At 34.8% G+C, this 16,384-nt stretch overlaps 1 protein-coding gene across 3 annotated transcripts in view; it reads left to right on the forward strand.

The window, feature by feature from the left end:
* ema (C-type lectin domain containing ema) overlaps nt 1-16,384 on the forward strand; it is a 335,572-nt gene that overhangs the window by 37,056 nt on the left and 282,132 nt on the right. For all 3 annotated transcript variants that reach the window (XM_090407474.1, XM_090407476.1, XM_090407475.1), the window contains exon 5: nt 12,828-12,908. In XM_090407474.1, coding sequence (XP_090263600.1) covers nt 12,828-12,908 — 81 coding nt within the window. The remainder of the gene's footprint in view (nt 1-12,827; nt 12,909-16,384) is intronic.

Here is a 16,384-nt window from a genome sequence, read left to right on the forward strand (position 1 = left end):
TTTGAAAAGTTGGTCTGTTTCCTCCTGATATCTCTTAGCAATAAGCTCTGGGACTTTGTCTACAGGACTATGGAACAAAGAAACAATATCTAGACTAGCTTGAATGTTCATTGGCAGAATGGAAATTTCAGTTTTTGGTTAAAGTGTGCAGAGTTCTTTATGAAAGGAGTCAAGTGTGTCTGATGTGGTTCTTTAATAGATTAGAAAGATGCTTGGGTAAATGATATGTAAATGAACTGATACCATCTGCAAAGAACCATGTCAGACACATGGAGTCCTTCATAAAGAACTCTGCAGATGTCTGGAAACTATCTGAAACTTGCATTGTGCCATTGAACATTCTAGCTAGTCTAGATATTGTTTCTTTGTTTACCAATATTCTGTAGATGAAGTCCTAGAGCTTATTGATGAGCTGTTTCCTCCTGATATCTCTGTTTTTCAAACATTGTCTACATTTCAATTACTTGAGATGGAGTGGTCAAATTCGCAGCTTTCGAACCTAGCAAAGGGGTGGTTTGTATTTCCCTAACAGATGTTTCAGGAATACCAATCATGGTCACTTTCCAATAAAAGTTAATTTTTTTTTAGAGGCTCAATGTTGGAGTCGGACATCCTTGATGTTGTGATACGATCTACTCCGAAGGACAGAGAATCATAAAGCTATAAGGAGAATTCTCATACTTAGGGATGGGCACCTGGTTCTCACCAGGAACATAATCCTTACATTCAACACACCAAAAGCACAAATATCTCAAATCAGGTTATCTCAACTGCCCAGTAAGGCTCTACATTCAAAACCCTTCACATTGCTTTAAATGTCAAAGCTATGGTCATTCTCTTTTCACACTGTTTTGTATCTCTGCTTTCCATGTGGCAGTAAAGATCATGAGAGCAAAGATTAAGTCCAAAACAGTGAAATGTCCCAATTGTGAGGAAGATCACCCAGCTTACTCCTAAGCATGCCAAAAGTGGAAGGATGAAAATGAGATACAAAAAATTAAGACTGTGCAGAGCATTCTCTGTCAGGAGGCAAAGAGGTCTATACCACACAAGTAGCAACATCATCTTGTAAAGCCTCTTATGCTGAGAAGACAACTCTAAAGAAAGTGTGAACAGGAACATTAATCCATATGTCAGTCTTTCCTTTTCACTACAACATCCCTGAATAGTATGATGTGCTTACTGTCTCTTTAGAGCATATCAAAGAGAAAAATTGATATGGGCTCACTACATAAAAATCCACTAGTGGAAAAAAAATAATGGAACATGCACTGCTTAGAATCAAGGACATTGCTCCACACCCATTAATAGATGGGATTGATGTCTCCCCCCCCCCACAAGAAGATGAATCAATTAATATATATACCTAGTGCCCTAGAGGGGAGTCCATTTTGATGTCTTGGATATTTTTCCTGATGATGAAGAAATGATGGATACTAGCCATTCACAGTTCTTCAAATTGAAAAAAAATCATAGCTAATGAAAACAAGACTTGACAACATCAGAAATCAGATGACACCAAAAATGTTGAAAACATCTGTCATGGATTCCATCAAAATCAACAACATGAAGACTATCTTGCAGACGTGTGAACCAATGTGCAGGTAAAAAATGTAAAAAGAAACCAATGCGCAGTTTTACTTGCTTCCTGTAGATAAAACTAAAGGAAGCCCAGTGATGATCTGGCATTACAAAATGTACCTGTCATTCGTGAGGACAGGATAGGAGATGGACCTGCTCACAGAAGTTGCTATCCTTGTACTCATCAGAATGTAAATTTCAGATAGTTTTTGGTTAAAGTGTGCAGAGTTCTTTATGAAAGGAGTCATTGTTTCTGATGTGGTTCTTTAATAAGAGGGTGATCTGAAAAGTTCTCGGCCTAACAATGAAAAAATGAATTTATAATTTCGAAATTATTTTTATTTTTCAACATAATCTCCCTTAAGACTAATACATTTATTCCAGCGATGATTCAGTGCCATTATTCCGTCCCTGTAGTGGTTCTCAGTAAGAGCTGCAATATACCCCTCTACAGCTGCAATCACCTCTTGATTAGAAGAAAAATGCTGACCAGCGAGGAAGTGTTAGTTTTGGGAGGAGACAGAAGTCAGAGGGAGTCAAATCTGGAGAATAGGGTGATGTTCAAACAATTCATAGTGCGGATCCCTGAATTTTCCCATTGCCAAAACACCTTTGTGGGCATGTGCATTGTCCTGATGAAAGATGATTTTTTTCTTCTACAAACCAGGTCTTTTCTCATGAATTTTTTCGTCTAGTATGGTTAAAAGATTGGAATAATATTCCCCGGTTATTGTTTTACCCTTTTCAAGATAAATAATAAACAAAATGCCTTTATCATCCCAAAACACCAATGCCTTGACCTTTCCTGCTGATGGAACTGACTTTTTCTTCTTTGGTGCTGAATAACTGGCTTCTGTCTACTGTTTTGACTGCTGTTTGGATTCTGGTGAATCCAAGTCCCATCCATATTAATAAATTGATGCACAAAATCAGTTTTATTCTTGTTAAAACACCCCAAGCACTGCTCGGAGATTTTCATTGAGTGCATTTTTGATCTGCTGTGAGCAAGCATGGCACCCATCTTGCGCAAAGCTTTTTCATTTGCAATTCTTCATGCAAAACATATCCTACACGTTCTTTTGAAATGCCTATGGTCTCGGCAATTTCATGCACTTTGACTCACTGGTCATCCAATACCATATCGTGCACTTGATCAACGATTTCTGGTGATGTTACACTTTTGTATGTCCTTCACATGGATCATCTTCAAGGCTGGTATGGCCACGTTTAAACTCGGCAGCCCATTTCTTAATTGTCAAACGAAGGAGAAGAGTGACCGTAAACGTTTATGAACTTCGAATGAATTTCTTTTGTCATTAAACCTTCTTTTACAGAGAATTTTATAATTGCACAATACTCAATTTTTTCCATTTCAGGGGATACAGACAACACTTTTGCTTCAGACAAAACAAACTACAAGTACAGTAATCCCCCGATTAGTGCGTTATTTTTTTTCGATACTCATTCGATTAGTGTGTCTCTAAAATTTGATTAGTGCTTCTATATACATCTTAAAAATAAATGTTACAAATTTTAAAAAATTTCTATCTATACATTTTATGGCTAACTATTTTAAAAAAAATCACTCGCCAGAATGAAATAATTTAGTTACCGATTTAAAACATTTTACAAAGTTATTTTTAGTGGCATACTACACTACTTCCATGTACACTATGTTTCAAATTTTTACCGCCAAAATTTATGTCGTCTGCTATAGAGTACGTCCACAGATTCAAGACCCTTCGACACTTTTGCGCATGTCACAAAAAGGAGAATCCATTCCAATAATTTGGTAATCAATCAATCTTCTGGGATGAGTTGTTTATTATTACACGTCGGAAAATTAACTTCTCTTTTATGATCATTGTAGTTTTTCAAGTGGTAACTGTTTTGCTTGTATAACAGTTGGAAAATTTTATCTATAAAGCATGTGATTTCATGTGTTGGCGACCAATTCGTACGTACTTCATTTCTTTCTCCCCTTCAGTGATAACGTCCAAGAGTCGATTAAATCTCATTCTGAATAATTGAGTGATTCCGACTTGCTAAATTTAGATGCACAGCAGGAAGACCCCGAAGAATATGAAGAAAATTTAACCACTGATAGTCAGCCAAAAGAGATTTCACAGAAACAATTTGAAACTAATTTTCGTACAATCAAAGTTTTTAAGCAGCAATGCTTAGAAGCTGACCCTGATGAAGAGAGAAGCAGTAAAATTTGCAGAAGAGTAGAAGAGGCAATAGGGCCATACCATCAGTTGTATGAAAAAAGAAACAAAATGCCCGCCAAACTACGTTAGCTCAATTCTTTGTTAAGAAATAGAATAATAAAATTTATATTCTGAATATGTTTTATTGTCTTTCAGCTTCATGGTTTTCCTTTAACTAGACCCTGAGACATACCTTAATTCTTTTATAAAAAAATTAAGGTTCAAAAAAGAAATTTGAGGAACAAATTATACTTTTTCTCAAGGTTATTATATTCAATTAGTGCATTTTCGATTAATGAGCCTGTTTTAAAGAACGCATTATGCACACTAATTGGGGGATTGCTAACAAACTACGTGATAGAATGACTTGCAATTTCACATGGATGCTTATGACAGATGTACCAACTTAGAAAAAAGAATCTTGCCGATAGTGTTGCCATCTGTGGCCAAGCCGAGAACTTTTCAGACCATCCTCGTAGATTAGAAAGATGCTTGGGTAAATAATATGTAAATGAACTGATACCACTTGCAAAGAACCATATCAGACACATGGTGTCCTTCATAAAGAACTGCACATGTCTGGGAACTATCTGAAAAAACTTCCCTTGTGCCATTGGACATTCTAGCTAGTCTAGATATTGTTTTTTTGTTGACCAATGTTCTGTAGATGAAGTCCTAGAGCTTATTGATGAGCTGTTTCCTCCTGATATCTGTTTTTCAAAACATTGTCTACAATTCAATTACTTGAGATGGCATGATCAAACTTACAGCTTTCCATCAATTCCTACTGAATAAAACTGTAGAGGCAATTGCCATCCAACTGTTGTATCTCATATAATTGTCTGCTGCACGTATTTGCCACCTGCTATGGATCTCTCAGGATGTCCTCGATGTTATCTTGTATTACCATCCCTGTTTACTCTTAATGGGGAATTTAAATTAACACAACGTTCTGTAGGGGTAGTGCCCTACAGAATGTTGTAGGGCACTATCCTACAACGTTAAAGCTGTAGAGCACATGCTCCACAATAATAATTTTTCCTTCTAATCATAAGGAGTAACACCTTCTTCATGCCTACTCGAACATTCACTACTATTAACTTAACTGTCTGCTCATCCCCTCCTTCTTCCCCCCTGTTTAAGTGAGAAACAGAACTTATTTGGGAGTGATCATTTTGTTGTTATATCCACTTTTTTCCACGGGCAACCATGTTCTAAATCAGATATGATGGAAAATCAAGCAAGCCAATTGCCTCACCTTCTCTTCCTTAGAAGAATTAATTTCTGCAATGGTCAGTTCTATTAGTGATGCATTGAATCATATGACAGTGTATAATACAAAGTTTCCACAACTGCAATTCCGAAAATAGTTTGTCAGTTTCCGCTTTCTCTAAACTGTGGCTGAACACATTGCAAACCATCTATGGAAGCCCAAAAGAAAGCTTGATGCATCTTCTGCAGGTACCTCATTACAACAAACCAACAACTTCATTGCTTTCAGACATGCTTGAGTAAGACATATGCCATCGCATCAAACAAGCAAATGTTTGCTTGTGTGAAAGTGACATATTTTGGAAAGAGGAGCATATAGTGAATGAAGGAGAGCAGCTGTTGACAAAAAATTGTGGTATCAAAGAAGAGAAGCTTTTGGAGATGAGGTAGAAAACAACTATTGGGAAAGAATGAGATAAGAGGAGGTCATAAATTTTTAAAATATGTATAGCATTTGTGTTACTAGCAAGTGTTTTAAATAGGAAGTAAGACATTTCTATACATAGTTGAAAGACTTTCCAAGAAGGAAAAGGAACCTTAATTCATGTTGGTCATTTTGTTTGAAATAAAGGAATTTTAAAACAGTTAGTTTTCAAATTCCTGGTATGTACCTCCAGGGGGTCTACTAGATATTATAATAGTACTTCTCCTGATTTATGCACACGCGTAGACTTGCACTTTTTTACCATGTAGTTCGAAACCGAAATCCTACGGAATAGGTTGGTTACTCCTTATTCCTGGAGGTAGCCTATGTCTATAGAAGTGTGTTCACTGGGCTGGTTTGCCTGCTTGCGGGAAGAAAAACCCCAAATAAACTGGGGAGAAAAATCCTGCGGTCCGCACCCAAGACCAGCTAACTTGTCTGTCTGAGGAAGATCCTTAAGCTCCTCACGTCAGTGACGGGAATCGAACGCAAGACACTCCTTTCCCGGGCATATGGTTGCGAAGCACATTGCCACTCAGCTAACCATGCAGACCATTTTACACCATTACTAACTACTTACTGACAATTTTCCTCCAGAATAATTTATGTCAGGACTCCAGAGTTGCTGTATCTTATTTAGTCTCCAAAGCCACCTTCTGTGTCAATCCACTCAGATTTTGGTTTTCTTCTGGATCTTTTTTCTTGTCATCCTGGCAAAAAATACTTCTTTTGCTAACCTTTCCTTTTCCATTCTGTTTAAATGACTATACCACCTTAATTAGTTATCAATGTCAAGTTCCTTCCTAATAACTTAATTTTTAAGTAATGTGCAATTGATTCTATCTCTTCACTCTCTGAATTTTATCTGTGGTCTCTAGTTTTTCATCAGCCAGTTTCTTTTTATCCATCTCTCAGATCCACGAGTTAAAATTGGTTTGAACCCTGATTAACTTTCCTTATTCTATATAAATTTGTTTATTTGACTCCCCACAGCACTAGCTACACTTATTTTATTTCCATATTTAATTGGGAATCTAAAAAAATTGTACCTAAATAGCTGAAATGGTTTACTTGTTTTATAGTTTTCCTATTCTGGATGCAGCTGATGTTTTCAATTTATATTATTTTCATAGTATTTGTCTTTATTGCTGATTTTCATACCAAATTTTTACTGCAGTTATTCAATATAGTACAAGTCTGCAGACTTCTACTGGACATATAATGTCTGCATAAAGGAAAGTACTGAGATTAATCCACCTTTGATATCAGGCTTAATACCTCATTTCCTTCATAATGTGATCCATATAGATACATTGAATAACATTGGAAATAGTGTGCACCCTTTTCCCATACCTGATTTTACTTCAAACCTGACAAAATGACTTTTTCATTTTTAGAAAGGAAAAATATTTTCTTGTAAACAGACTATATTTTTTGATATAGTGTCCCATTTATACTATATGATTGTAGCATTTTGAAGCGCTTTCTCTTGGTACCTTGTCACACTTTTTTTTTTTTTTTTTTAAGATACTAAACTTAAATACAGATTATTAATTCTGCCGAAATGACTTATATTGCTGAAAGCCTATTGGCTCTTTATATATATATATATATATATATATATATATGTATGTTAAAGATACCAAGTAATTTAAAACCTGGTTTTACTCCATTTCCCAAGTAAACAAACAGACTAAAAGTCAAGTTTGCGCCTGCAATTGATGCAAGTCTATCTGATCCCACAGGTAGTGCAGGATCAGGGCAACTCGTGGCAAAGGTGGAACAAGCTCCGATCACTAATCTTAATATTTACCCTTAATGCCAAAACACATCTCCAAGAAGGGGATATATGATGTTTTGTATTAAAGGCAAGGGGCCACTACCCAGACCGGTTTCGACCTTTATTGAGGTCTCGTCAGTGGGAGCTAGGCTAGAAATACCAAGATTTAGTCATACCGAGCTTGTAAGTATTTCGCCAAAACAAGTTACCATAAGGTGTTTTAACCTTATTAAATAAAAATCTCTGGAGGAGATATAAATGTAGGAAGTATTTTTACCTTGGGTATAAATATGTTAAAGATACCAAGTAATTTAAAACCTGGTTTTACTCCATTTCCCAAGTAAACAAACAGACTAAAAGTCAAGTTTGCGCCTGCAATTGATGCAAGTCTATCTGATCCAAAACACATCTCCAAGAAGGGGATATATAAGCGAAATACTTACAAGCTCGGTATGACTAAATCTTGGTATTTCTAGCCTAGCTCCCACTGACGAGACCTCAATAAAGGTCGAAACCGGTCTGGGTAGTGGCCCCTTGCCTTTAATACAAAACATCATATATCCCCTTCTTGGAGATGTGTTTTGGCATTAAGGGTAAATATTAAGATTAGTGATCGGAGCTTGTTCCACCTTTGCCACGAGTTGCCCTGATCCTGCACTACCTGTGGGATCAGATAGACTTGCATCAATTGCAGGCGCAAACTTGACTTTTAGTCTGTTTGTTTACTTGGGAAATGGAGTAAAACCAGGTTTTAAATTACTTGGTATCTTTAACATATTTATACCCAAGGTAAAAATACTTCCTACATTTATATCTCCTCCAGAGATTTTTATTTAATAAGGTTAAAACACCTTATGGTAACTTGTTTTGGCGAAATACTTACAAGCTCGGTATGACTAAATCTTGGTATTTCTAGCCTAGCTCCCACTGACGAGACCTCAATAAAGGTCGAAACCGGTCTGGGTAGTGGCCCCTTGCCTTTAATACAAAACATCATATATCCCCTTCTTGGAGATGTGTTTTGGCATTAAGGGTAAATATTAAGATTAGTGATCGGAGCTTGTTCCACCTTTGCCACGAGTTGCCCTGATCCTGCACTACCTGTGGGATCAGATAGACTTGCATCAATTGCAGGCGCAAACTTGACTTTTAGTCTGTTTGTTTACTTGGGAAATGGAGTAAAACCAGGTTTTAAATTACTTGGTATCTTTAACATATTTATACCCAAGGTAAAAATACTTCCTACATATATATATATATATATATATATATATATATATATATACAGATCTTTATTATATTTCCATGGTTTCTTAACTGTGTTATCAAGTGAAAACTCTGATTTCTGACACAATTTTTTTAGACTACCCCCCCCCTTCCTTTCTCCAGTATGATTGCTTAAATCTTACTCAGAACAAGTGCTTTACTCTGATCATCTGGAATTTGACTTTCTGGTCAGGCTTTCTGAATTATTCAGTGCAGCCATTGTGAAACGTTTATACTTCCATATTTTAACATTTTTGGTTGAATATCTGTGCTTCAGCTGCCTGTCTTCATTCCAGATAAATCTAAAATTTATCTGGAATATTTTTATATTATATTATTATTTTCACGTGACACTCCATGGAGTCCAAGGACTCATTGAGGGAGGGCATCTACTTTACAATTTTGCTCTTTTCTCCAAATTTTCTGAAAACATTTTTGTCCAGTAGTTATTTTCATTCTGCTCTTTAGATTACCAACAAGGACCATCGTTTCTTTTATTCTGCATGTCAGCTGCATTTTCTAATGCTTACATTTTCCACTTCTTTGTTATAAGAAACTTTTGTGGGATTATAGGCGCTAATAAGTCCCATTGTTCAATCCTTTATTCCAATGTTTTCCAAATGATCACCTGATATCGCTTGCCATTCAAGATTATCTTCATGTTTAGTTATATTATAGCTGCTTCATTTTCCTGATCATTATAGCCTGAATATATCTGCTTTTATTTAGAAGAAAGGAACCTTGCCTGTTTTTATCTTCTTTGTTTCACTCATACCAATTATGCCGATGAAGTACTTATATAATTCCTTTGCCAGCTCCACTTGTTTTTCATTTGTTACTTCTTCCGATGATGGTACCTGTTTTGATTGTTGCTGATGTTGAAGTGAAGTTTGTTCCAGTAGGACATTTTTTCACTGGGTGATGCCTCCAGTCAGCATGAAATTTCATTATGCTAATGTACCATACTGCTTTGGTTTGTCATTGCAAATACAGTTTGAAAATATTGCTCATTCTTGTTGAATCTAGGTAGATGCCTATGAACAGATGCACTACAAGAAAATGCAGATTTGATTTCACTACCCCCCATCATTGTGAGAGGAGGAAGCAAGAGCACATTAACTTTAATACAATTAGCTGAGTTTATTGCAATTATCTGTAGTTTTTTTGGTCTTAGTTTATGACAGTAGTCCTCAGTTTGATACTTGCTATGTAATGAAGTCGTGTGACCTGGTAGGTGGTACAATTGCACATCACTGGATTTGATGTCATAGTGACCTACATGGTGGCAGCAGAAGATGAAGAACTAATACATCACCTTGTGAAATAAAAACTTTTTTTTTGGGGGTTATTTTTTATTGCTTTGCTTTGGTGTGGTTTTTGAAGTTACTTGGTTGTAATATTATTTTTATTGCACTCTTGTTTGTGATGAATGGTTTGTTAGTATTATTATGCATGTTCGTGTTATATTAGGAATTGGAGTTTATTTTTGATGATCAATGTGGCATTGTCAGGAGGATGTGTGCTAGTGATTTGTGAGGTATGGAGTGTATAGTAGTGTTTTTATGATGTGTCAGCAGGTTGGATGGATTTTTGAGGTGACAAAGATGTGTTTTGGAGAAAACAGACTGGTGGAGGTGAAGACCAGGGTGGGCAGGTCAAAATGGGTGGGTGCAGGCATGGCATGTTGATCTCACCTGTGACGTCATTTCCAGCAGTTTGCCCACATGGGGATATATTTTTTGGCTGTTTTCTGAGTTGTAGGAGATGGCAGCTATGGTGGGTGGGTGTTTCCAGATGGAAATGAGTGGGTGGGGTGTTTCAGATTGGGGGGGGGGATTGTGTGGTGGCAACTCCTGTGATGTGCGCATAGGTGTTTTTTTAGGAGGGGCACAGCAGGTGGATGGGCAGGTTTATCTTAGTCTTCAAGGCCTGGAGGCCAGATGGTTTTGGTTCTTCTTGGCTACAGCATTTGTGGTATTTTTATTTCTTTTTTAATGTTTTTTGGGTATTTTTTTTGTTTGTGTTGTGGTAGTGATTTGTTCTTTCACTGACTTTAAATAGTCACTTCTCCGAAGGTCACCAGCCTCACAGCAGGCCTTAAGAGGCTGGTGACCTTCAGAGAGCTAATTTGACCATTTAAATCAGTGAAACAAACAAATCACAATCTTAACACAAAAAAAAAAAAAAAAAACCACTTAAACATGAAAAAAACTAATACTTCAAATGCTGCAGCCAACACCAGTACCTTTCCAGATTTGGTGTTTTCTTCATTTGAAGTGAATTGTGTAGTGTATTATATGGTTTCTTTTTTCGGATTAGTTTTGTAGTAGTGAAATCTTTGTTGTCAGTTTTGAACTGACATGTATATAAGCAGAAATGCTTCTGCTTGCCTCGATACCCACTATGGTACATTCAGTTGGTATTCATTAGAATGTGTAAGAAATAACAGCTAATATTTCCATACCAAGAGAAATAGCATGTTGCACATTTACAGAAATTTGATGTTAAGTGAAGTGGATGACTAAGTTAGCAATTATTGTAACAGAAGAATATATAGAATGCAGTGTAACTTATTAGTTTTCACTGTCCATCAGTAAGAATAATCATTGATTGTTTTCAGTTTTATTTTTATGTTTTTATTACTACAATTTGCAAATTGTAAAAAATATAAAGCATAATTAGAAATAAAATACTTTTAATTCTAACTATGGAAAAATAAGGAATAATAGATGCATATCATCTAATTATTCAAACTTAATGAATAATTGATCATGGTTTTTGGAACAAGGAAAAGAAAACCTTTAATAATATATGATATTTATTATATTCTGGCCAAAAGTAATGGTTTGTAGATTACAAATAATGAAGATGGAACTGTTATGAGAAATGAAAGCATTTATCATAGTTTAGTTATTATTTCATAGAAAATAGTTTAATAGAAAGAAAAATAGATATTTACAAAGCTTTTGGGAAGATCATATAATTTCTCTTTATGAAAAGAATGAAAAAACATTCCATATTATCAGGATTACTTGTGTTTTATTATTTACTTTATATGTATAATGTTTGGCATTTTTTCTGGTTTTCACTTTGCTTGTTTCCCTTTTGAAATTAATTTTTGTTTTCAATTTTGTCACGGAATGATTTCTAGTGTTCTACATGGTGGTGCATTCATTCTTAGTCTTCTGCATAGCAACATGTTGATTGCATCTGATGTCACTTCTGAAGATGTTACACAGCTCTACACACTTGATCATATGACTGCTTAGGTAGCGAGTATTATAGCTATGCATATCATCATATACTGCTACCTCTACCCCCTCTCTGATAATGAAAAATCTAATTTTGTGAAAGATTTATTAGTTGATTCTGCTAAGTATATTTTGCTTCATTTTGAAAGGGTAGGGAAAAGTGTCAAAAAAAATCTGTGAAGCTTAATTGTAAAATTCGGATATGATTATGGACCCTTTGTTATTTTGTCTATAATTGTATATAGCTCTTGGGAAACATGTAAGAGAAATTTTTATGCAGTCTATTGGTCATATGACTATTGATGAATTTGTAAATCACTCACTTATTTTAAGTTTTGAAGAGAAATTACTTAAAAATTACTAATAAAAAAAAAAACATTCTCTGGATGTGAAGCTGTTGACTTTAACTCACTACAAAGAAAATTAGGTTAATAAAGTACTTGGCATATGAACACCCTACTGTTATTAAATTGTTAGTAGAAACAATATTTTACTTTATGTTCTTTTTTTCTCACTGCATCTGATTATCACTGTTAATGCCATTCCTCATTATAATTAAAATGTCAGAAAACTGTATCATGGTTTGAATCTAGTTTTCTTTCACCTACTTAGTTGGCTACTTTATTACTTAAGTAGGAATAAGATAAAATTGATAAGGTAAATACCTGAAAATAAGGCATTTCTTAGTAAATTGTTATATTTTTCTAACATTTTAATTATAATTATGCATGGCATTAATTGTAATGCATAATGATTCAGCATTTTAATATCAAGTTACATTTTTGTATTTAAGTGGATATAATTGAAATATAGTTTTCTCAAAATAGATGGTTGCAATTTTCAGAGTTTATTTTTTTGAAAGCTCCTTAGTCACTAGATTGTTTTCTTGGAGACGATTACAGAATTATTTTGAGATGAGGGGGAATAGAGTAATTATCAGGGGATTAATTGTTACGAATTATAATTTACATTTGAAAATAGGATGCCATTTATGCACAGTATGATGCCAGATATTCTTTTATAATTTTTTTTTGTACTTTCAGGTTATGGCCTACTACATATCTTTCTTAAAGACTTTATCCTTAAAACTGAATACCCACACCATTCATTTCTTTTATAATGAAGTAAGTAGAATATATGTCACTTCGTGAAGAAATCTTCAGCTTGTCATGATTGTATTTGTTATTTAGATAATATATTTTATCATTATATATATTTATATATTTCATCATTAAATAATATATCATTATTAATATAATTAATGATATTAATGGTAATATCATTATTGCTTATTGTATTTTGTTTTGCAATTATGCATACACACTCTGTACCATACAGGATTTCAAAACCAGTGATAGAAGAGGGTGGGTTAATCTTTATTCCTGTAGTTTTCTCTCTGTGTGTGTTGCATGTGTTCTTTAAGTTTGCTTGCTTTGTTGGATGAAAAGCCAGAGTTTTTGCTAGAAAAAAATCTTCATGTCTTCATATGAGATGGCCAACTCACCTTCAGATGAAGTCCTGTAAAGGTTCTTTGTATCCTAAACAGGATTTGAACCAAGGTCTTTCCAACAAAAGGACATTGAGCTATGGGGGTTTACATTACTGCTTGCAAGTTAATTATTTATTTTTGCTCATGCTGCTTACTCAGAAGTGAATCCAAACATATTGGATTCATTTACATTGTGCAGTTTGCAAATGTACTTTAACACCGAAAGCACGCATTGCCTTTTTTAATTTTGTTCTTTGCAAACTTGTATTTCTTAGTTTTTTAAGCTTTCAGCTGTCCATTTTTTTTTCTCCCTCAATATTATCTATTTCTTAGCAATTTTTGGTGGAGTAAGATTGGAAATTACCTCTGTATAAGCTGTGACATTCATTTGGGCATGTGAGGAATAATGGGGTTCAAGGCTCCAGATTTAATTGTAATATTTTGTTAATCAGTTATTTGCTGCTCTCTTTGTTTTCTGTAGAAATATCATCCTTTTCTTTCATGAGTTTCATTATAGGGAAATGATTTGTCTTCTTCCTTCAGGTATTAGGCCTAGTGGCCTGTTACGGAGCTATCTTTAGCCCTTCTAAGCCGTACCTGTCCCGAGGATTAGGTGGCTAGTCCTATGTCTCCCAGTGTGTATTCATGGGGCCAGTTTGCCTGCTTGCACGAGGAAAAACCCCAGATAAACTGGGGAGAAAAACCCTGCAGTCCATGCCCAAGACTGTCTAACTTGGCTATGTCTGAGAAAGATCCTTAAGCTCCTCACATCGACGGGAATGGAACTCGGGACACTCCTTTCCCAAGCATGTGGTTTCGAAGTGCATAGCCACTCGGCTAACCGCACGGACCAGAAATAATTTGTTTTATTCACATATTTTGACTTTGTTATTTAAGCTAATAAACGTTTAAAAAATAAGGTACCCAGGAGAAGTAAACATGCTTATCTTTCTCTCTGATCCATATTTCAGACAGCATAATCACATTAGCACATTCATATTAACACTATAGTGAACACCACTGTAATTAGATGAGATACTATGGGAAGCCACCCCAATCCTGTGGAAAGTGCTCCATAAATTTATTTTCCTTTCGCATTAAAACTAGAAAATGAAAAAAGAAAAATAAACTGAGATCAGTAAATAATAAAAATGGTAGGGAAACAGAACAAAAGAAATAGCAGGAAATCATACATTGACAACAGAACACAAAGGGTTAGCAAGAATCATGCATTCTTGCTAACCCTTTGTGTTTTTGTGTAAAGCACACAAAAACATGAAAAAGTACAAATGAAAATGGGAGGCATAAGAAAACTAGAAGAATGTGAAATTATAAAAATGAAAATCTAGAATTAACATTTAACTTTTGAAATGTTATGTTAGCATATATTGTCACATAGTTTGTCACCTGCCTAAATTAATTCTACTTAATGTATGTTTGGTTCATAGTATACTAAATATGCAGGGCTGGTCCGAGAGTATCTGATGCTCCTAGGCAAAGAAAATTTAGGTGCTCCTATGTACTGTCTCTATATATTTTTTTCCCAAACTATGTAGTAAAATCCAGTGCCCCGAAGCTTAGTGCCCCTAGATGATTGTCTAGGTTCGCCTAATGATAAAACTGACCCTGTAAATATGTGCTGTCTGTACCATTTAAAATCAAAAATAACCTGAATACTTCAGTCAACTATATAATTTGTCACCTCCAATAACAAAGAGAGAAGGCAAATAGTTATAAACAGCCAACCTGCACTTGGGGAGGGTGATTGGCACATTTCTTCCCAGTTAGGTGGTACTTTTGTTTATGCCAGATGTGACTATCCCTGCCCATAGACTTCATATTATGATATAGAATAATAGTGAAGATGATATGCACTCTTGTCATACACCTGATTTAACATTAAACCATCTTCCTGTACCTCCTTCAATTCTAACTGCTGGCTTACAGCTAAATAGAGAACTTTGTATTGCTTGATGTAATGTTCCTATTTACACCATATAACTGTAGTATTTTGAAGAGCTTTTGTCATGGCTTTTTCAGATCTACAAAATGCAAAAGTAAAACTTAAATATAAATCTTGGTTATAATACCAAGATTTCTCAACTATTTGTCTTAAAATGAACATCTGATCCTGACAACATTTATTTAGCCTGAATCCAGCTTGTTCTTCATCAAGCTTCTCTTCCAAAATTTTTTTAGTCATTTTTCAAGTATACTTGTATAAATCTTACTAGAAACACTCAGAAGGGAAGTACTTCTATAATTCTCAGTCAGTTTTATTTCTCTTTTTATAGATGGATACTATAAGAGCTTAATCTAATAGACAAGCTTAGGTGTTGAACATTATTCATAACTTATTTTAATATATTAATAACACTAAAAAAACTTTTTAAAAATAAAAAAGTTTATTAAGTAGCTTATATTTCACTGGATTTCAAACTAGCATCTTCAGAGCATAAAACAGCATGTTATAGTTTATACGTGACAAGGAGTAAGTGAATTGTAACAGACAAAAGATCTAAAGTCCTAATTTGGCACCCTCTAATGTTATAAAAAAAAAAAAGTATTACAGCTATCTAGGAATTGATCTTAAAATGACAGTCTCCCAAATTTTTGGAAAATTAATGCAACCATACTTGTTCAGGTTAGGAGAATTCTCTTCATAGGCATGCTGACTCTAAAAAGGTGTCCCCCACCACTAGCAACTATTCAGTCCATTTCAAATCATTAGTTAAAAATCATATCCTTAAAAATTTAAATATAATGGTTAGTTTTGGCAAACTCTAGAAACCTTTTACATGAAACACTTTGAAAACAAAATACTTATCGCAGCTACATACATGCCCCTAGTGTGGTTATGCTTTGTTGATGTGATGTGATGGCTCCATAACATAGTCCTATTACTTCTCCCTCCTCTAATACACAAGAAAAAAAAATCACTATTCCTTATATCAGAGATACATCAGAAAAGATAACCAAAGTACTAATAAAACATAGCTTTTGCATCACATTCAAACTGCATGTTAAATTAGCAACTCTGATCTGCTCTTCTAAGGATAAACTCCATCCTCTAGCATCTCTTGGAGTGTATGAAGTTCCTTGTTGACTGAC

This window comes from Typopeltis vanoorti, chromosome 17 (assembly GCF_054136105.1).
Source record: "Typopeltis vanoorti isolate ZY-2024b chromosome 17, IOZ_Tvanoo_1.0, whole genome shotgun sequence".
Taxonomy (NCBI): Eukaryota; Metazoa; Arthropoda; class Arachnida; order Uropygi; family Thelyphonidae; genus Typopeltis; species Typopeltis vanoorti.